Source organism: Squalius cephalus, assembly GCF_949319135.1.
Source record: "Squalius cephalus genome assembly, chromosome: 2".
Taxonomy (NCBI): domain Eukaryota; kingdom Metazoa; phylum Chordata; class Actinopteri; order Cypriniformes; family Leuciscidae; genus Squalius; species Squalius cephalus.
In genome coordinates, this window is record NC_137123.1 from 6,608,608 (window position 1) to 6,630,877 (window position 22,270).

At 38.3% G+C, this 22,270-nt stretch overlaps 3 protein-coding genes across 3 annotated transcripts in view; 1 reads left to right on the forward strand and 2 right to left on the reverse strand.

The window, feature by feature from the left end:
- Positions 1-22,270, reverse strand: part of LOC307154798 (B-cell receptor CD22-like) — a gene marked incomplete at both ends in the record, with an annotated part of 258,223 nt that overhangs the window by 139,577 nt on the left and 96,376 nt on the right. The window lies entirely within an intron of this gene.
- On the forward strand, positions 9,157-11,152 carry LOC307154543 (dnaJ homolog subfamily B member 1-like; the record flags this gene model as incomplete). Its single annotated transcript, XM_079864559.1, has 2 exons — positions 9,157-9,594; positions 10,919-11,152. The coding sequence occupies 2 exons, from the start codon at positions 9,157-9,159 to the stop codon at positions 11,150-11,152; spliced, it is 672 nt and encodes a 223-aa protein (XP_079720685.1).
- The window catches only part of LOC307154474 (adhesion G protein-coupled receptor E4-like), a 31,554-nt gene continuing 20,905 nt past the window's right edge, over positions 11,622-22,270 (reverse strand). Inside the window, exons 7-15 of the mRNA XM_079864460.1 lie at positions 19,668-19,787; positions 19,361-19,542; positions 19,090-19,251; positions 18,808-19,014; positions 18,498-18,730; positions 18,355-18,421; positions 18,181-18,272; positions 17,054-17,204; positions 11,622-12,339 (exon numbers count right to left, since the gene is read on the reverse strand). Coding sequence (XP_079720586.1) covers positions 12,196-12,339; positions 17,054-17,204; positions 18,181-18,272; positions 18,355-18,421; positions 18,498-18,730; positions 18,808-19,014; positions 19,090-19,251; positions 19,361-19,542; positions 19,668-19,787 — 1,358 coding nt within the window. The 3' untranslated portion in view covers positions 11,622-12,195. The remainder of the gene's footprint in view (positions 12,340-17,053; positions 17,205-18,180; positions 18,273-18,354; positions 18,422-18,497; positions 18,731-18,807; positions 19,015-19,089; positions 19,252-19,360; positions 19,543-19,667; positions 19,788-22,270) is intronic.

Sequence of the window (22,270 nt, forward strand, 5' to 3'; positions counted from 1 at the left end):
GGTGACAATCAAAAGTTTCATGTCGCAATGCATGCTGGGTTCCAGGATAATATAAAACTCCCAGCATGCACTGCTGCATGAATAAAAAAATATATATTGCCACCGTTGTTGAGATTCATGTGCTAAATTGTGATATCTCTGTGTTTCTAAAAGTCAGTGTAGCTCTGTTTCTCTGGTAATGCATGATGTGTTAAAAAAATGAATCATTGTAATTTATTGTTGTGGTTTCACAGTGGTGGTAATGTAACACTTTTAATTGAGGATGAATTCCTTAGTGAATGAACAGGCAATATGATGATTTTGTCATCATAAACATAAACATAAACATTATAACCGCAATCATTCATAAACTGTGTGTGCACAAGTGTGACTTGCAACAACACAGCTCAAGCAGCAAAAGAAAAACTAATGTTTTAGCATCAGCATCCCAACTAAAGCAAGCACTGATCTCTATAATGGTAACTTCAAACCAAACATTTGTAGATGTATGAAAAAAAGTCATACTGGTTAATAATAAGTGTAATAATGTGTAATGGCTGGAAGTCAGTTGTAGGTCTTGTGTTTCTCTATTTTCTGTTCTAACAGCAGGTGTTCATCACTAATGCTCAACAATCACTTACATATTCCCTTAATTATCTCACTGCAACACTGCGTCAGTGTTACTTTTACTCTTTGTAGTGTGGATTTTCCTGTGGGTTTGAAAGGGTTAACAGTGTAAGATAAAAAGTCACACCCACAAAATGTATTTTAACAGTAATAAACTGTAAGTTATAAAACAGGTTTATACTGGCAACACTGTTGCCAGTAGTTTACTGTAAAATGTATTTTTTGGGTCACCATTGTGCAGAAGAGTAGAGCCTGTGCTTCAGTCCAGGAGAAGATCTACAAACATTGATGATATGCTGCATGTTGCTTTATTTAAGGCGGTGACTGTGTAGTTGCTGGTCCAGTGGAAATCTCTTTATTTACAAAAGTTTTGTTGTGGTTTCAAATGAAATAAGTTCACATTAATACTTTGCTCACGTTATTAATGCATTATAAATTTTAGTTAATACATTTAAATGATAGTTGGTCAATTTAAGGCAGTCGATTTCTGCAAGTGAAATTAGTTAACTCGAGTTTTAGTGCATTTTACAGTAACATACTGTAGATTACAGTAAAGAACTGCACAATTAACAGTATATTACTGACAACAGTGTTGCCAGTATTTTACTGTAAAAAAAACAGTAAGGTCTAACAGTGTAGGCAGTCTTTTGCTGTCAGGTCAGAATAGGATTTATTCCCTCAGAATCGTTCCTTGGACTTTGGTTGTCTTTGGTCTTGAAGTAGAAATTTAACTTGTTCTCATCCGAGGTTTCTAAAGTTACGATAAAATTAACTAGATGAGAACTAATTTCTCACTAGGGATGCAAACGACATCAAAATAAAAAATTCAGCAACTCAACAGTCAAAAAGCAGTCATATTTATACGGAACTGGGTTACATTGTTCCTATGCAGTTTCTTGGGTTTTTTCCAGAGGAAATAAGTCTTATAACATTAACCTTCTATTACCTCATTCAAGGGGGTTTTGGGTAACAACACTGTCTCCCATATATGGGCATTCTTGCGTCCTTTCCGTCCTCTGCGCTTTGGACTTCTGTGTAAGTGTGTGCGTGAATAAGTATCTGGAAGTGTGTTTGTAGGTCCAATATACCTATTAAAATTCACATATCCTGCTACAGTAGGCTAGATGTTCATTCAGGGATTTAAGCATTTTAGAATCCATTCCATAAATATGTTTTTTGCTGTTGAGATTTTAAGAGAATTAATAATTGCCTGGGTTTTAATTTCAGAGATAAATGCTAAAAGAAGGCTTGCTTTCATTTATTTTGACAATATCTCCAGTTGTTAGGGGAAAATTCTGTGCGATTTCATCCACAGAATTGATAAAATATTCATTAAAGGCTACAGCTATTTGTGCTGGATCTTGTATTAATTTACCATTCAGGTTCAACTCTAACTGATTTCTAAGCCTGTGGCTAATTCCTATCACACTCTTAATCTGTTCCCAGATCAGCTTTGTGTTACCCTTTCCCTCATTAATGATTGTTATATAAAAAAAATTGGCTTTAACTTTTCTGATCATTTTGACTACTTGACTACGTAATGAAGTAAACCTACGCCTATCACTATTTAACTTGGTTTTTAATGATCTTTTTAAAGTGGAGTCTCTTTCTTTCATCACATTAAATATTTCATTATTGAGCCAAGGGAGTGCATTTGTTTTTTTCTTTCCTTTTACCTTTCTAGTGAACTCCTTAACTAGACTTTGTAGCTTGGTGGCAAACATCTTGCTAACTTCTTCTATGTTGATCCCCGTAAGTATATTTGTCCATTTAGTCTGCTGTACTTCCCTTTGAAAATTATCCATTTCATTCTTTGGAATCCTGAGTTGCTCCACAGGTTTATTAGAATGATGAAAGCGCTTTTTTGTAAGTTTTCTTGACAGTAATGTCAGATTATGGTCAGAGAGTCCAGTAATAATTTTTTTTTTTTTTTACAGTTGGTTCTGGCTTGTTACTGAATATTAAATCTATCTGTGTCTGAGATGATGTGGTTATTCTAGTAGGACCTTCCAACAATTGGGTAAAATCCAGACTGTCTGTGATCTGCTTTAGGTGTTTCCTATTAGTCTTATTTAGCCAATTACAGTTTAGATTGAAGTAGCTTTTTAAAAGTGATATAAAAATCATTATTAGAGGAGGGTGGACGATATACAACAATGAGCACAAAAGACATTTCAGATGAGAGCACTATATTCAACCCAATACACTCCAAATCATGGTCAAAAGGCCAACATATCTGATGAAAGTTGATGTGATCTTTTATGTAAATCATGACCCCTCCCCCTCTTCCCTCAGATCTGTCCCATCTAAAGATATTATACCCTGGTACATGTAATGCAGCAGATGGAGAGTTGTTATGTAACCACGATTCAGACAGGCCTAAAAAGTCTAAGTTGGAGTTAGTGAGAATATGATGTACTTGTTCAGACTTTGGGGTGAGGCTACGGATGTGCACATGCCCTCCAAAGAATCCCCTAGGTTTGAGTTGTTGATCCCAGATCAGTCAAGAGTGATTGACAGTTTTAAAAAAGTTCAGTTTGCTGTGTTTTCTCAGAGCAGGGTTTATGATGCTTTTGAATGCACTGTGGGTTGTACCGTGCAGATTTTCACGCTTACCTTGAGCGCAATGACCAGTTACTGTGACGTCAGGGTCAGAAACATAGGGCAAGGAAATAGATGTTTGCTCCTTAACGGTGAAAGCTCCGTTGTTGTCAATCAACGCACCGACAGATGGCCAACCCAAGCCTTTGGTGCTCACCAAGCCCGACGTCACAGCCCTCTTTGTCCGAGATCTCCGCTCCCCGCCACCGATAGATCCACCTCCCGGTCGATGTCGAGTGAGCCCCAGCCCCTGAGAAGCAGGGATAATGCTCCTAGCGTCCTTGCAGCTGGCACCTGGGCAGGGGTGCACATCTCCGGAAAGCAACAGGTAAAGTATGATAATGATCCCACTGTCACATTGGCGTTTGCCCCGGACTGCATTACTTCGCTTGTGTTGATCCTGGCCGGCTGCAGTGTTTACAAACGCTTGCATTAAAATATGCTTTCCGTGACCGAAATGCTTTATAAACGTTGTTTCACTGTACACTGTTATATTTTGGGGAACTCACTTTATATTTACAAACGGTCCCGAATCTGCCAAGTTTAAAATAACTCCAAAAACTAAAAGCGACAGGAAAGCTCCTGACGCACCTGTCCCGCTAGCTGCCGCCATCTTTTCTGGTGGGATTCTCAATGGAATGTGTCTGAGATCCTCCGGTCTTGCTTCTTGGGAGAGATTCCCTGAGAACTGCTCGGGAAGATCTCCTGGCCGTGATTAAAGCATTTAAAGGACATTTGCTGAAGTCTGTTTGTCGATCATTCCTGCGCAGGAGGTAAGCTAGTTTAGGGGAACAAGTTAATTAGGTGACTATTATTGAACTGGGACGTCAATTTGTAGACGAGACCCAGATAGTTAGGTTTAGGGAAAAATCTACCACACTGCTTATCTTTGTGTTGAGTTTTTTGTTGTCCGGTTTGTTAATAGTTTTTGTTAGTTTAGTTTGAGGGCCGTGTGCGATCCGTTATTTGGAGGCATGTCGGCCGAGCAAACACAGGGTTTGAGTTCACTCACGAGACGCCATGCGATTAAGGTGGCGTCTGCGGTGAGCGACGAGGAATGTTGTTTGGCCGTTGGGGAAGTGGTGGGACACGCTAGCGTTTTGTCCGCTTCTAGAATGAACAATGCAACAGTGTTTTTTCTGGATAGTGTAGACAAGGCGAATGAGTTAGTAGAGTGGGGAATTGTTATTGATGGCGATATTTATTTCAGTTCTCCCACTCTCCTTACCAGTGAAAAAAAGGTTATTCTATCTAATGTACCACCTTTTGTTAGTGATGGATTTCTAACACAAGCTTTGACACGCTATGGAAAGTTGGTGTCCCCAATAAACAAGATTCCAATTAGTAGCGAGTCGCCTTTATTGAAACATATTGCTTCTTTAGGTGCTTTGTGTACATGATCATTCCGGACGATGCAATCTAGATCTGACACTGAATTTTCACCGAATTGATGATTTTAGCTATGCTACTTTCATCACTACTGGAAAAGTCAGATGCTTTGGATGTGGTAATAAAAGGCATTTCATTTGGAATTACTGAGGGTCAGGAAGGAAAAGAAAATAGAACAGTTAAACAAGGTAGTGACGAAAAAGATGTAAATGCATTTTCATATGACTCTTTTTTAAATGATAAATTATTTAAAAAAAAAATTGGAAGGTATTTAAGGAAAATAAATCTTCCTTTAAATCTATACAACAATGGTGGTTTGTTGCACCTTGTTCATTATATGGCAAGGTGCCGATAAAACAATTTACGCAACAATATACTCAGATGTCACAAAATAATTGAATCGTTCTTTAGATATGCTTGAATAAGAATTAATGGATTTGCAAACGTTTTTTCAAACCTCAAGTGATAGTAATTTAAGGGAAACCCTTTAAAAGAAAAAAAGCTGAACTTAAAGAGCTGTTAGAGCATTAAGCACAAGGAGCATTAGTTGTAATATTGATCAGATAGATGCACCTTCCAAATATTTCTATGGTCATAAGAAGAAAAATGGGCAAAAACATTTAATCCATGCTCTGCGTTCTGAGGATGGGACTTTGTTATCTAATCCCAGACAGATGCGTGAGGTAACAATGCGGTTGTATCAGTCCCTTTACAGAAGTGAACTTGTCCCGAAAAGAGGGAATAATCTCCTTTCCTAGAGGATCTACCCAAGATCTCAAAAGACTCCAATGAAGAACTGGGATGTGGCCTAACTCTGGGAGAGCTCTATAAGACACTCCGAGATATGGAGTCTGGGAAAGCTTTGGGTGTGGATGGGCTTCCAGTGGATTTTCTGAAAGCTTTCTGGTCGGAGTTGGGATTTGATCTGCTGGAGGTGTTCAATGACAGCTTGCTGAACCGTTGAGCTGCCGAAGGTCAGTGGTTACTCTTCTTCCCGAAAGGAGATCTCACTGAGATTAAGAACTGGAGGCCAGCATCACTTCTGTGCAGTGATTATAAATGACTTTCTTAAACTTTAGCTAATAGATTGACTAAAGTAATAGGACAGGTGATCCATCTAGATCAATCTTATTGTGTACCAAACAGGTCAATCTTTGAGAATATTTGTTTAATTAGAGATTTTATTTTTTTATTTTTTTATGGACCCTAAGTGCTTGCATATTTTAAAATTGTCGTCTTTTTATTAGCATATTTTCAAGATTTGGAGTTTTTTTTCATATTCAAAGGACTGAAAATTTGCATTCCATTTCTTGGTTGCTGAATGAACCCTTGATTTTTAAGGCAAGACTGGATTTGTCCCCGACCAATTTTTTACCAGGATTCAATAAGATATTACAAAACTCAGGTTCCCTTTCAGTCACTCACGTTCGACGTAAAGTCACTTCTGGGAGCCCTATCAACTTTGAGTGTCTACAGAACGAGCCAATGAACGTTGGCGTGCGTGAATCCGACACGTGCCCCGCTCCGCAGCGCGGGTATAAACAGGAAGCGGGCGCGCACACACACATTGTCTTTCACTTCGGAGGCGAGCTTCTGTTAGACTTTAGTTCTACTAGAATTCAGCTGTACACTGAAGACTTCAACTCTCTGCCCAGTGTTGGTGTGATGGCGCGATCAGCGGTGGTCGCGAGCAATATTTTTTTTCCCAGGATGGTAGGGGAAGGTACCGCCTTTTACACCTCTGATTGGCTAGAAGGGCTCTCCTCCGATTGGTTATTTGATTTGGCACCTGCACCTGTTGTACTGAAGGGTGTGTTAAAGTCTCAAATATATGACAATTTCATGCTTTGTCAATTGGCGTACACATATTACTGAGTTCAGAATATTGCTTGACGATGAACAATCTGGCCAATTCTCTTTTGGTATCTTTTGTTGAACATTTTGGTCAGCTTTATGGACAAGAATTTTTAGTTTACAATTTCCATGGTTTGGTCCATCTTTGTGAAGATGTAAAAATCCATGGTAATTTGGATTTATTTTCATCTTTTCCATATGAGAATTTCTTGGGTCATCTTAAAAAATTGGTTAGAGGCCCACGAAATCCTTTGACACAAGTGATCCGCAGGTTGTCTGAAATTGATGAAGCCAGCTCCAACTGTAATCTTAATGCACAGACATCCAAAGATTATAAATCGGAACATACTGAAGGGCCAGTACCACAATTTTTCACGGGAGAAGTAAAACAGTTTAAAGTGTTGTCCATGGATGGTGCAGTTATCAAAACTACTAATAGAGATTCCTGCATCAAAATAAAGAACAAGTTTGTGTTGGTTGAAAATATTATTGTTGATAGGGGAGTGGAATATTTTGTCGGTAGGGAATACAGATGCAAGGAATCATTCTTTGAATACCCTTTTGACTCTACAGAGTTGGACATCTTCATGGTTTCTAACTTGTCTTTGACAGTGAAACATTTTCAGAGAGTGGAGAGTGAGCAAAAATATGTCAGACTGATCTAGCGAAACGATCGGCCATTACATTTTTTTTTTATAATTGATATACTTTATAAGCAAAATTATTCGTCTAGAGCCGTTATACCAAGCACCAGGAACTACGTCATCACTTAAAGGTCACGCTCGACGGCGGCTGCGCTGGCGGAAGTACCGCCCCACTGTTTACAAACGGTACTTCCATCTATGGGCACTTCTGCCAGGACTTCCAGCATGACCTTTCAGTGATGATGTAGTTCCTGGTGCTTGGTATACCGACTCAAGACGAATAATTGTGCTTATAAAGTATATAATTTTTTTTTTTTAAGTGACCGATCGTTTCGGTAGATAAGCCCTTAAACCTTAGCTGGGATCGTTCACCAGCCCGTTGAAGCTCTTCAAAGACCTTTGAAACTGCATTGATTCTGACTGCAAAATGATGGTAACCATTGAAGTCCATTGAAGTGCCATTTCAAAAAATAGAAATGGCAATTAAATTAAATTAAAAAACTTCAATTAAAAATGGCATTGGGGTGAGTAAATTATTAGGAAATTTTCATTTTGAGGTGAACTAATCCTTTAACAACATTTAAAAAAAAAATCTGCTGTGTTCAACAGAAGAAAGACACTCATACAAGCATGGAACAAGTGGAGGTGAGGAAATGATGGCAGAATTTACATTTTTGGTTGAACTATCCCTTTAGTGGATAATTGGCATTTTATTTTAACAATTAATAAAATAAATGTTAATTCACAGATAAGCATGTTGGCAATGAAAGGTGGGACAGACACCAGAGATGGAGTTTGAAGAATAATGACAGCAACAATCACAAACTCCCTGGCCAAGAATATAAATATGTGTGGTGTTAAAGGACAATTCCGGTGAAAAATGAACCTAGGGGTAATTAACACATGGTTACCGAGTCGATCGTTCCCTGGGATGCGTTTTCATGAACATCGAATGTAAAGAGTTTTATCTCTAAAAACAGATTAGCTTATAACACTAGTATATGGGGCACAGAGTAAGTAAAAGTAAATTGCTAGTTAATACCACTAACAAGGCTCACAATAGCCTCACACTAACACGGTAGCATAATGAGGGTCCCTACATGCAAACCGAGGCATTGAGAACTTTGTAAGTGTACAGACAGTTTAATAAGAAGATACTTTATAAAGACAGTACATTACGCGTATACAGGCAGGCGTCATCTTGGAAAACAGTCTCGACTAGTCGAGCCACGAACGCCGTGCTAAGTGAGCTGGTTGATAGGAATTACGTTTGTGAAATCTATTTGGACTAGACCAATCAAATTTGTATAATTTGTCTGCTAATTACCCATACCATTTAAAGATGATTACATATGACATACTGTATATGTGTCATCACTCTAGCTTGTTTCTGATTGGAGAAAAATGACATGTTGCAACCATCCCCTGATGCAACTGTCCCCGGTCTCCTCTAAGCAAAATTTTAGTTTTTTGCATCACTGATATTAGCCTGTTGCCGGCCGTTGAACATTTCTATCGTAAATCAGTTGTCAAATATTTACATCTAGTTATACCTCACCCCACAATCTTTCAATGCAAAAACTGGAAAGGGACTTTGGTTGGAATTTGCACTTGTCTTATGTGAACATTAAGCCCCGCCTTCTTTGATTTGATTGGTCATCTCAAACATTTTGACATTGACGAGCGCTGTTAGACAGCATTTTAAAATTTCTAATTACATTATGGCCATTTCAGATAATTGCGGGGGACTTGTTGGTAATTATTATGGTGGTTACGGCCCTAATTTAAACTACAATAACTGATTGTATTGATGAGATTTTGCATAAAAGTTCAATTTCTGTGAATTTGAGTTAGAAAGAGTGTGTAGTAGTTGGGTAATCAAGGTAATGAACAGTTCCATGTAAAATAATAAACATTTCATTAATTCATCTTAATTCATTCAATTTTGTCCCTTGGTGCAGTTTTTATGAGTTGTCTATCATTGTTGTACAACACCACACAGTTCTGTAATTTGTGCCCTCTTTGTTTACCCTTTCAAACGCATGTTTGCCGTTACGGTGACATGGACGAGGGAATGGAAACTGATGACCCATTTGCTAGGTTTGGCATGTTTGGCATGGGTGGCATGGGTGGTTTCCCACGCTCCTTTAACACACGAGGTCCCAGCGGGGCACTGGCCAAAAAACAGGATCCTCCCTTGACCCACGACCTGAGTGTCAGTCTAGAAGAAGTGTTCACTGGCTGCACCAAGAAGATGAAGATCTCCCGCAAACGCCTGAATCCCGACGGAAGAACGACGCGCACTGAGGACAAGATCCTTACAGTGGAAGTGAAGAAAGGCTGGAAAGAAGGAACCAAGATTACTTTCCCTAAGGAAGGGGATGAGACGCCATCAAATATCCCCGCATATGTGGTGATTGTGGTGAAGGATAAGCCTCATCCAGTGTACAGAAGAGACGGATCGGACATTATTTATTCTGCAAAAATTACACTCAAAGAGGTAAGATGGGCTCCTATTTTAAAGGGGTCATATAATGCCATTTTTGTACAAGTTAATATGATTCTTTAGGGTCTAAATGAAAAGTTTGTAATATACTTTAATTAACAATTATCATTAGTATTGTAAGAAAACACTCATTTTCACAAAACATTTTACCTGGTCAAATACAACTGTTTTCAGCACGCCATTTAAGTGCATGTGTCTTTAAATGATAATGAGCTTTGCTCACCCCGCCCCTCTGTTCTGTTCATTTGACACAACACATGTGGAGTGTTGCCTTGACAACAGTTGAGGGTATATTTTGGAGAAAGAATGGCAGCGGGAGTCTCTGAGGACACATCTGTGCAACCAACCGTATCAATTTGAACCGGAGTCGGACCCGGAACAAGATGACGGCCCCGAAGAAGTTCGACAATTAAGGCTCGAACATGACGTTTCTGTATGGTTGGTTAACGTAATGTCACTTTGATCTATCTTTGTTTGTACTGGCAGGGTAGAGTAGTGAGATACGAACGCTATGTGTTTACTGATGTATACATTAGTTTATTGACAGATTGATGTTACAGCTAATGGTCATGAAAAACTTTTTCAGTAAATGTAGGCTTGTCAGTGATGCGTAACGTTATCTGTGCAGTGTTAGGAACAACTGTCAGGGCTGAAGCACTAACATTTTACTGATCTGTTTAAAAAATAACCAGTCTGTGAGACTATGACAGTCATTAGGCACATAAACAACACATACTCAGACAGGAGCTAATACCTATTTCAATGTTCTCGTTTATAAAGCAGTCTGGTGAGAAATGATTCACGCAAACATGAAAGCATTGACGTTGATCATGGGGAATATTCCCTTTGAAAACAAAACTCAGCCACTGCGTCTTCAGCGGTTCAGATTTAGAAACATCAAAATGATGCTGTGTTCGTTATTACACCCAAGAACAGAACACCACAATCGCTTAGACGGCATTCTGCTCCAGCGTATCAACAATGGCGGACTATGATGACAGCTTGCTCAGGGCGGGTCTGTGTTGAAACGCTGCTGTCAATTAACAATCGTGGGAGGGGCGTCCAACCGTGTGACGTCACATGGTCAGACGGCTTGATTTGAGACAGGGGAAAACATATAAGATAAAAAAAAAAAAAAACACTGGATGGATTTTTATCATTTTATGATGGTTGTGTACAGGCACTGCCAACACACATTTCAGTACAATCAACTTGTAAAAGTGCATGTACCATTATATGACCCCTTTAAGAGTTTGATTACAAACTCTTTTCTTCCCTGTCTGTATTTTTCTAATCCTGTTCTTCTCTACTTTCTCAGGCACTTTGTGGTTGCACAGTTAACGTTCCAACACTGGATAATTGCACGGTTAACTTAACAACTCAAGACATTGTCCGTCCCAGGATGAAACGGCGTGTCACCGGGGAGGGTCTTCCTCTTCCGAAATCCCCAGATCGTCTTGGGGACTTGATTGTCGAGTATGAGGTCAAGTTTCCCGAAAGATTAAGCCAAAGTGCCAAGGACACTATCGCTAATGTTTTGCCGGCTTCTTGAGCCGTGTATACTGCAATGCTGGAGACATTGCCATTGGGAATGTTTGGTTTCATAGTATTTAAGATGAACATGAGGGGCTGCTGAAATTGTCGAACTGTTATTCTGTAATGTACCGCCAGTGAGAGACTATCTGAACCAAAAACATTGCTGGACTAGACTGGTTTATGTGTTTGTCATGTACATTTTTAGCTTCCTAAATTTTTAGTTTTCCCCCATTTTAGTTTCCTTGGGTCAAGTCCAGCAGAAAGTCTCCAGCTGCGAACTCTTGGCCAGCGTTTTGTTGTCAACTACACACATCTAACACATCTAAGTTTACTTATTCCAGAGATGGACAGTAGAGCATGTTGTGATGTTGCGGGGCTACAATAATATAGTTTCTTATCAGCAGCCTGATCCTTTGGACACCTCAGGGAAGTCTTTCTGTGAAAGCAGCCTGTACTTTTTCTGCTAATACGGTCTAATGTGACCATTTAGTGATGCCACTAAAAGTCATTTCCAATATAGTGGTGGCTCAAAGTGATGCTTGGATCCTCTCTCTTCTAAGTATGTGAAACAACACTTGATGCAGAAGTTATATGGTGAGAAACTCAAAAGCTCAAAGTCAGATAGAGGACAAATTTGTAACAAATACTAGATTTATTTAAAATAAATGATTCAAACTACTGATATTGTGGTTCATTTCTTATGCAAAATCATATGGAAACTTTTTCTGAAACTAAATTTGTTTATTCACAAATTCTGTGGGATACTTCTGTGGGATCTTTTTGGATTGTGAGATTATGAGTTATGAATATGTTTTGAGTTTTGAATAGATTGTTTAAAAGAAAATAAGATTTGAAATGTTACAGATATCACACTGCTTTAATAAAACATTTAAACTGAAAAACAATTGCTTTATCTTATTATTTTTTTAGCGTATTAAAAGTGTAGCCCAGTATACAAGCCTCTAAAAATCATAGTAGTTCCTCTACCAAAGAAATGTTGCACTTAAAGAAATGTATAGATTCACATAAGTGTATTGACCGCTGTAAATATATAGCAGGTTAACTAGTGAAATTTGAAATTTGTGAGACGGTCATGACAGAATCACTTTCATAAGAATGGCACTTCCTTTGCTGAATATGGATGCTTGTGTCATCAGTGTTTCTTGATGGACATCTGAAGAACTTCCTGTACTGCTGCCTGACCTGGACAAGAATGAGAAGAGAAATAGTTTGAAACTCTAGTTAAAAAAAACTAAAACACAGAACATGTATTTTTCAAGAATTTAATTTTAGAAGATGAAAAATGAAAAAATAACTTAACCCTTTAGAACCTGAAGCTAAAATAGGTGTTTTTTTACATATTTTGCTTTTTTTTTGACTGTACAATTCTAAAACAATGTGCTATCTTCATGTGCAAGGTGTCATCTTTTTCAGAAAAGATTAGCTTTCAACAAATTACAGTTATTGACCATTAATTGTGTGGTTAATGAAAAAATCATGAACGAAAGAAACTAACACTTTAAAGTTGAAAAATGAACTATACTACATATACACAAGTCTTTTTTTTTTTGTGACATTGGGTGGCACAGTTTTCATTTAAGACACTTTTTTTCATACATGCACACATACAAATGCACGCATTCATAGGCACGCACACATACACATGTACACACCACATGCTTAGATACGTGAAAGAGTAACAGCCATCCGCTTCCGCTTCCCGAGTTTCATTAAAAATCATCCCAATCCCCTCTTCTGCTGTCTAACACTTCTTTCGCCATGTATTTGTTTGTTTCTTTTATTATTTTATGCAATCCAAAACACTCTAACCTGCCCCACTTCGTATCTCTCTGTTCAAATCCTTCCTTCCCGCGCTGCTGTCATTTGCAGATGGAAAGCATGAAATTACATAATAAGCCGTATATTGCTGAAAAGCGTATGTTGTCTACTGTCAGGGGCAATTTGAATGGTTTTGATAGTGCAAACGGTTGAAGAGTTACGGTCAAATGAATACAGCTTGATGGTATATGTCGGTGACAACACAGCCGGTTCTAAAGGGTTAAAGGGTTAGTTCACCCCAAAATGAAAATTAGCCCATGATTTACTCGCCCTTAAGTCATCCTAGGTGTATATGACATTCTTCTTTCAGACGAATACAATCAGAGTTATATTAAAAAATGTCCTGGTTCTTCCAAGCTTTATAATGGCAGTGAATGGCCGTTTCGGTGAAAGAGTGACCCTTGACCTGACGCACAATGTAATGACGAACACGGAGATAGAGCAAAACAGAACACCAGTCACAAATTAGTTTAAAAAGACAATTTTTTGAGCGAAAATATGAGAGGAGCTTGAGTTTGTTGCCCAGCCCTGTTTGTTTGAAACGTGAGAGGCGTCAAAGCTTAAACCACTCCTACATCTACGTCATACATGCGTCACTGGTTACTCTTTTGGTGCAAGTCGCCTTGTGTACGGCCGTCTGCCAGAAGCTAGTTGTTTTAGTCGATATATTTAATAAACACATCGCTTCACTTCAGAAGGCCTTTATTACTGTATGTACGCACCGCCGCCAACTTGAGCTTCCAAAGTTACCGGAAGTCATTCATTTTCAATGGAAGCTGGCTTCTCTCAGCTGCAAGGAGCGTCAAATCCATCGGCATCGCGTTTTGAGCGACCAGAGCGTCAATCAGAAAGTTGAAAGTAGCTCAACTTTATGGTAATGAGCTATGACACGGTTCAGCGGCAAGCAGCGGCAAAATGCCAGCAACCAATCAGAATATAGACGTCCTTCGCCAGAGCCGCCTTAACCTAATGTTAGGCCCTGGGGCTGAGAGGTTTTATAGGCCTCCCATACCCTCGATTTATAGAGTCTCATTTTAAAAATGTATAATATCTAGGTAATCACAAAATGCATTAGTTTCTTTTATACCATGGTCTGGGTGAATACTCGATTCTGATTGGCTGCAGGGTGTCCATTAAAAAGTGATAGAGGACACCTAGTAAGGTGAAAATGACTGTTTACCGTACGAAATTAATAAATAAATGCGCTGGCTACATCAGCTGTGAGTAACCATAGCAACAGGCAGTCAAAGTATCTGTTTACAATTTATTGTATCAAAACAAAACTGAAGGGTTCTACGAGCTGAGCGGACTATAAATATATCCGAAACCAAGTTATTGTTTGTAAAAACTTTAGATTTCGATTGTAAAACTAAGGGCTGCACTATGTATCGTTTAAGCATCGATATTGCGATGTACGAATCCACGATAGTCACATCGCAGGATGTGCGATGTCAAGAATAGGTAGGCTATCATAGTTGATCCGTGATTCATTAACCGTACGGGCCAGCTGCTCCCCGGCCCTTGACACATGTGATTCGCGAATTAATTGCACAGTTTAACCATCATAGAGTGAAAGTTTGCCTGTGTTTTTAACCCTTAAACAGGCAAGAGTAGAAAATGTTAAGCAAAACATAATTTCATGTAATTTTTTATATCATCTGGACTTAAGTAAAACATATCCAAAATAATTTTTGAAATATTTTATATATTTTGGATTTTATGAGTTGTGACTCCCAGGTCACGTTGCCTGATTAGGGGATAGAAAAAGGACCAAATCTATAACTGTAACTGCCATTGCATGTTTAAAACAATTATACCCTATACTTCTCCTGATCTAATGTTGACAAATTATATATCATTTGAAAGCTTACGAACTCAAGATTCAGCCTGTGAAAACTGTTTTGAAATCGGACCCTGCATTACCATAAAAATGGTACTTTAACCCCTTAACTGTCACCCCCTTTTTGAGAATGGACATTAAAATGCACTATTCAAACTTAAATGGTTGTAATTCAAGAATGCTTTTGGGTATAGACCTAAGTTTGGTCCTGTTTTAAAGAAAACACTCTGCAGATTATTGCTGAAGTGAAAGCACTTAAAAAAATGAAAGTATGAAAAAGTTATGGAAGTTTAAATTTACAGTAAATCAAATATACTGTACTTAATATTCTTTTATATAAAATATCTATTTTACAAAATATGTTTTACTCTAAAATTAATATAAAATCAAAGCCATATATCTAACCATGTTTTGTTCCAAATTTGAAGTTGATATCACAAAACTTGAAGTTCCCATGAGATTCTGTTTAGGCGTAATACCAGAAATAGCCACCGGGTGACATACATTCCATTGAATTTAATTGTATGCATTCTGCTGTAACAAATTCATACATTTCTGTCCAAATATCACTTCTGTCACAAAATATCAAACCTTGAGACTCAGACCTTTCTGACAATATTTTGTCAAGATTAGAAAAGGTTTTGATCATAAATTATGAAACATGATTACGCCCAAAAGGGGTGGAGCCAGAGAAAAGAATTTAGACTACCGTTTCTATGGTAACGCAATGTCCAATTTCAAAGTGGTTTTCACAGGATGAATTCTGAGTTTGTAAGCTTTCAAATGATACATAATTTATGATAACTACTAAAATATGTGATGTAATAAAAAAGGTGATAAAAAGATAATATTATATTTTAGAGTATAATATATATGTTATGCTTTTTAGAGGATAATATTATTTTATAATTTTTTATTGACAAATACTAGAGTATATGTTTTATTATGAACTTTTAGCATGAAAACCAAAGTTTCAATTATTAAAAGTGTGTGCGTCGACTTTTTGTGACAAACGCCAGAACTCCTGTTACGATGTAGATTTTTTGAGGTGCACTCTTGTCATAAATTCATCTATTACTGTTCCTACATAATTTGTAACAAAAAACAGAGCTAGAATATCTATTTAGGAGTCTTAGACCTTTCCAACGATATATAGTTTGTCATGATTAGATTAGGATTTAATTGTAATATAGTGAATTAAAAACTATACACAGATAGTCAAAATTAGAGTTAATCCCTTTTTTATACCCTAAACAGGCAACGTGACTCAGGAGTCACATATATTTAAAAACGTGCTAAATAACAACATGAACAACATATTAATTAATTTTCTTCTTCAGCACTTTAGGACAATGTTCACAATTAATGTTAGCAGTATTATTATTATTTTTCCAGAAGAAAAGTAAGTTTAATATATATTTACTTTCCTCAAAATCTGAATGTCCTGCACCACCGGTAGCCATGTTGGATTTAGGTCAGGCTGACTAATTTATCACAAAAAACTTGAAGCAAATCATGTGACCAGCATACTCAAGACAGACCAGGCTGTGATAAATGATAAAAGGATTTGATGAAAAAATCGTTCTTAGGCCCCAAAAAAGACAATAAAAACTATGTGACTCGTGAGTCACGTTGCCTGTTTTAGGGTTAAGTCCTGTCAGTTTAACAGGGTGCGATTGACAGGTCATATATAAGAACGAGCAGAGAGAGAGAGAGAGAGCCCCGGCCGCACGCGCGCACTCACCTTCACCGTCTTCAAACAACACGAGCGCGTCAATGTATTGCTTGTTTTTTCTTTTTACATTTCATGGTGTGACACTTCTCTCCTCCCATGATCGAACATAGATTGCTGCTACGTCAGAGCGGCCAAAGCGTCAACAAGCTTCCCCGTACTTTTTGACAAGCGTCCTTGACAGGTCGGCCAGAGTTTCTTTGCAGCTGAAGTCGGCGGTGGTGTGTACGTACAGTTAACCCCCCAGAGCCGTGTGGAGCATTTTTATCATGGATGGATTATCAACAGAAACGGCCATTCACTGCCATTAAAAAGCTTGGAAGAGCCAGGACATTTTAAAATATATCTCTGATTGTATTCGTCTGAAAGAAGAATGTCATAGACACCTAGGATGACTTGAGGGTGAGTAAATCATGGGCTAATTTTCATTTTTGGGTGAACTAACCCTTTAATATAAAGTAGGTGAGAAATGATTTTCTGGTAGACTGTCTGTACTGATGTCTGACCTGATCATTGAAGACACAATAGACCAGGAACATGAAGGTTCCCTGCTGGGAGTTCAAGATCAGGAAGGGGATCTCCAGCTCCTTCCAGAAACCCAGAATCCAGGAGCAACCAAGAATCACAAACTGAGCCAGTGTTTTAAATGTCATATTCCTGCAGAGAAAGATGGAGAGTTAATACTGTATGTATTTATTGATTATATTGTTGTGGAAAATCTGCAATTGTCCTGTTATAAGTATGCCTTTTTTTCTGTAGAACACTTCTGTATTGTAATCAACCACACTTGAAACTTGTTTATTAAGAAAGTGGTTTATGAAGAAAAACTTTGCAATTGTTATTGTAAAATGTTTTTTTTTGAGAAAGTGGTTTATAAAGAAAAACATACCACACTTAATGTTTTAAGCATTAATTAAAAAGCATGAAGTGGAACAAAACATGTATTAGAAAGAGCTTTGCTAAAGAAAGAAGATAAATGCAAGCATTAGTGTTGGATGTGTTGCGGACGATGCGCAGAATGCAACAAAGAAGAAAAGTCTGAAGAAGGAAGACTAAGAGGCGAAAGGCTTTATAAAGACTTATAAAGGAATGAATTCCCAGAACTCATGACACCTCAAGACTTAGGATTGGATAAATTGTCTGTAAGAGACTGATCATTTATGGGGATTTCCAAAGATGACGACCTCAAGAAATCAGATGGTCTATAAAAGGCTGAAAGGAGAAGATGAAGGCAGACGCTGATTCTTAATGGCCTCTCCGGTGTTACAACGCTTGTAAACGATTTACTCTTGATGTTGTTTTGTCTTGTTTTTTATATATTAGTACTTTATATATAAACTAATTAACCTGTAGACAATACAACTATATTTAATTGAAACTAAGAAACTCTTTTGCTACTCTCGCCTGCCAAAAGTCTTTGATTTCTAAAAAAGTGAGCGGAACAGACCACAAAGAAGTCTTCTGACCTATGGATTGTGAGTATGAAAATTCAGATGCTTATGATTTAGGACACATTTGACTTTACCTAACCTGAGAATAATCAAAATAAGGTTAAAGGTGTCTAGAAATATGCAGCATATAACAATATATATATACACATTTCATGGAGTGTTCAAATCATATTATTTGTTACTTGGTTTGTTTCATATGTGAAACTTCAGCGTTCAGATTTTTCAAGGTGGAGGTCAGACTGATGATGATGTAGATGAAGAGAATCACGTTTAACTGCACAGTAAGAGAAACAACAGTAATTAATCTTTAATCACTTTTCCTTTTAATCCAAAGTCATGATGAGAAATGTGCTTACTGCTAGTATGGCGCAAACAGGTCCCTGAAAACTCCAGATAAAGCCTTTATCCATTTTAATCCAGCACCTGTTTAGAGGAAGAAAAATAATTAAATGAACAAACATGAAGGTGTTGATCTCCGAGTCGTTTAAACTAAACTCACTTTTCACTTCCGTAGCCTTTAGGATTCACCCCAGCAGACACGGCCACCACAACCAGAGCAACCGTATATCCAATCACACACAGGAATCCACTGCTAAGCACCCCCCTCCTTTTGGAGCTGATCTGTGATAGGTTCTTCACACAGATGAAGAGCAGCACAGCTTCAATGAACATCCACACAAAGCCGGAGAGAAAGAGGAAGTGCAGCACACCTGCTATCACGGCACACAACACCTGGAGATCATGAGAGACGGTTATGATGATTCTCAGTGAGACTGTGCTGAGCTGTAGGGCTCTTTCATCATCCTCACCTGATGAGGGTGTATGAGGCTCAGGAACTGTTGTGTGAGCAGGAACAGAAGGTGAGCCAACAGAAGACTCACGCAGAGGTTGATTCGAGCCACATTATTCACTCCAGGACTCCACTGACAAAGGGCAAAGGTCAACAGGGCCAAACTGAAGAACACCAGCCCCACGATCACACACACCAAATTCAACACGTCCAGCAGTGAGTCGCTCTGAGGAAACATGTCAGAGTACATGAGTGCCAAATCTGTGCTGTTCTTCAATGCTCACTATAAATGTTCTCGTACCTCTGATGGGCGGTTGGTTTGCATGATGAGAGCGAATGTGGACAGATGAACACAGGAACACACAGTGTAGCTTCTGTTGGTCTTTAAAACAGAACAACCATCTACAATCCACTCGCTGATGCTCCAGTACACACAGGACAGAGAACTGCCGGGCTCAAACTCCTGCAAAAAGAAGAAAGAACATGCAGAAAATAGTATAACACTGAATATTAGATGTTTTCAGATGTTCATCAGTTCTCAGGTTGGACAAAAACATATTTCAGTCTCTCACTCTGATGTGTTTGAGGGTGAAGTTGACTGGTTTGGTGAGTTTAGTGTTGGTGGTTTTGGGAAGAGTAGCTGAGATCACAGTGGACATCATGGTTTTATTCGTGTTAGTTGATGTGTTGAAGAAGTCTGGCTTCAGTAAATTCTCCATTGTGTTATAACTCATGAAAGCCACAGCAGCTGATCCTGTGTGACAGAAACAGAAGAAACTTGTATTCAACACATTAAAACCTTTAGTTAAATGTGGTTTAGTGATATATCTTCTAAAAATGTTTTATTTAAAATGTTGTATTAAAACACATCTCACATACTTGTTTCATTGTTGTTCTTGGCGATCCCAATGAGATCGATGTCCACAGAACAATTTGTCGTGACAAGCCGAGGGATTTTATCTAAGGTGACACTGGGTCCAACCATGAAGATTTCAACCTCTGATTTAGAAAATAAGCAGTTATGTTTTGTTTTTTGTTTTTTTGTTTTTATTAAAGTTGATTCAATCTGCACAAATGTGCAAAAAACAAAACAATAAAAAGACTAAAATAAAATAACTATTTCATCTAATTACTAGTTTGAACTAATCAGTTAACTTTGTACACAGCAAAATCCCCAGAGTTAAATTAAGTGAAGCTTGTAATGCTGTTTGTGGAGTTGTTTAATCCTCTTCTGCACAGATCTTGAGAGATGTAATGTCTTATTTTATCTTCAGTTGATTCATCTTAGGGTAGGGGAGACCGGGGAGTGTTGCAACAGGGGATGGTTGCAACATGTCATTTTTCTCCAAGCAGAAAAAAACTAGAGTGATGACACTCATACTGCAGATGCACAGTTAGACCCTCCCCCCACCAAGAAGACAGTAGACATATTCAACATCTGCTGCTGAATTTATTGAATAAAACTTGTTTTGGATGTATGAAAGTACATTTTTTCATGAGATGTATTTTTGTCATACAGTCCTGACATTTTGTATGAATTAATCAAAACTTACTTAGTTTGAATTATTGTTTTGTTGACTTCTAAGTGACATAGTTAGCATGTGTCAAAGTCAGTGTGTCATGGCTGATATGGGGACAGTTGCAACAAGTTATAAATTGCATGTTTAATAAAAGTTTGTTGCATTGAAAATTGTTCAATTCTTCCTGTCTGGCACTGAAATATGGAGAGATTGAATATCATCTGTAACACCTGCACACTGAATATACACTCACCTAAAAGATTATTAGGAACACCATACTAATACTGTGTTTGACCCCCTTTCGCCTTCAGAACTGCCTTAATTAATTCTACGTGGCATTGATTCAACAAGGTGCTGAAAGCATTCTTTAGAAATGTTGGCCCATATTGATAGGATAGCATCTTGCAGTTAATGGAGATTTGTGGGATGCACATCCAGGGCACGAAGCTCCCGTTCCACCACATCCCAAAGATGCTCTATTGGGTTGAGATCTGGTGACTGTGGGGGCCATTTTAGTACAGTGAACTCATTGTCATGTTCAAGAAACCAATTTGAAATGATTCGAGCTTTGTGACATGGTGCATTATCCTGCTGGAAGTAGCCATCAGAGGATGGGTACATGGTGGTCATAAAGGGATGGACATGGTCAGAAACAATGCTCAGGTAGGCCGTGGCATTTAAACGATGCCCAATTGGCACTAAGGGGCCTAAAGTGTGCCAAGAAAACATCCTCCACACCATTACACCACCACCACCAGCCTGCAAAGTGGTAACAAGGCATGATGGATCCATGTTCTCATTCTGTTTACGCCAAATTCTGACTCTACCATCTGAATGTCTCAACAGAAATCGAGACTCATCAGACCAGGCAACATTTTTCCAGTCTTCAACTGTCCAATTTTGGTGAGCTCGTGCAAATTGTAGCCTCTTTTTCCTATTTGTAGTGGAGATGAGTGGTACCAGGTGGGGTCTTCTGCTGTTGTAGCCCATCCGCCTCAAGGTTGTGCGTGTTGTGGCTTCACAAATGCTTTGCTGCATACCTCGGTTGTAACGAGTAGTTATTTCAGTCAAAGTTGCTCTTCTATCAGCTTGAATCAGTCGGCCCATTCTCCTCTGACCTCTAGCATCAACAAGGCATTTTCGCCCACAGGACTGCCGCATACTGGATGTTTTTCCCTTTTCACACCATTCTTTGTAAACCCTAGAAATGGTTGTGCGTGAAAATCCCAGTAACTAAGCAGATTGTGAAATACTCAGACCGGCCCGTCTGGCACCAACAACCATGCCACGCTCAAAATTGCTTAAATCACCTTTCTTTCCCATTCTGACATTCAGTTTGGAGTTCAGGAGATTGTCTTGACCAGGACCACACCCCTAAATGCATTGAAGCAACTGTCATGTGATTGGTTAATTAGATAATTGCATTAATGAGAATTTGAACAGGTGTTCCTAATAATCCTTTAGGTGAGTGTATGAAGGCCTATGTTGTACACATAAACAAACAAAACTCAATAACTGTTATTTGATAAATATCACTAAATAAATAAATAATAGGCTACGATAATATTATTTAAATAAATAATACTCTAATATTATAGTAGGCCTAAAACAGTTAATATTTTCAGAATTCTATATGCTCATTGAGACAAAAAGCTAAAGTTAATTAGTGAAATTTAAGGTATTTTTAACATGTTGCAACTGTCCCCTTGGTTGGGGTCAGTTGCAACATCTGGCTTCTTCCATTTAAATAAATACTGTGAACGATATGTCATATATAATCATCTTCATATGGTATGGGTATCTAGCAGACAGATGCAAGTTTAATATATGCAAATTTGGTTGATCTAGTCCCAATAGTCTCTGAGTAACTGAGAGAAATGCAAAAAGTGTTGCAACTGTCCCCGGTCTCCCCTACATTTACACGACAACGATACGCTTAAAACTCAGAAGTGTTTCCTTTGA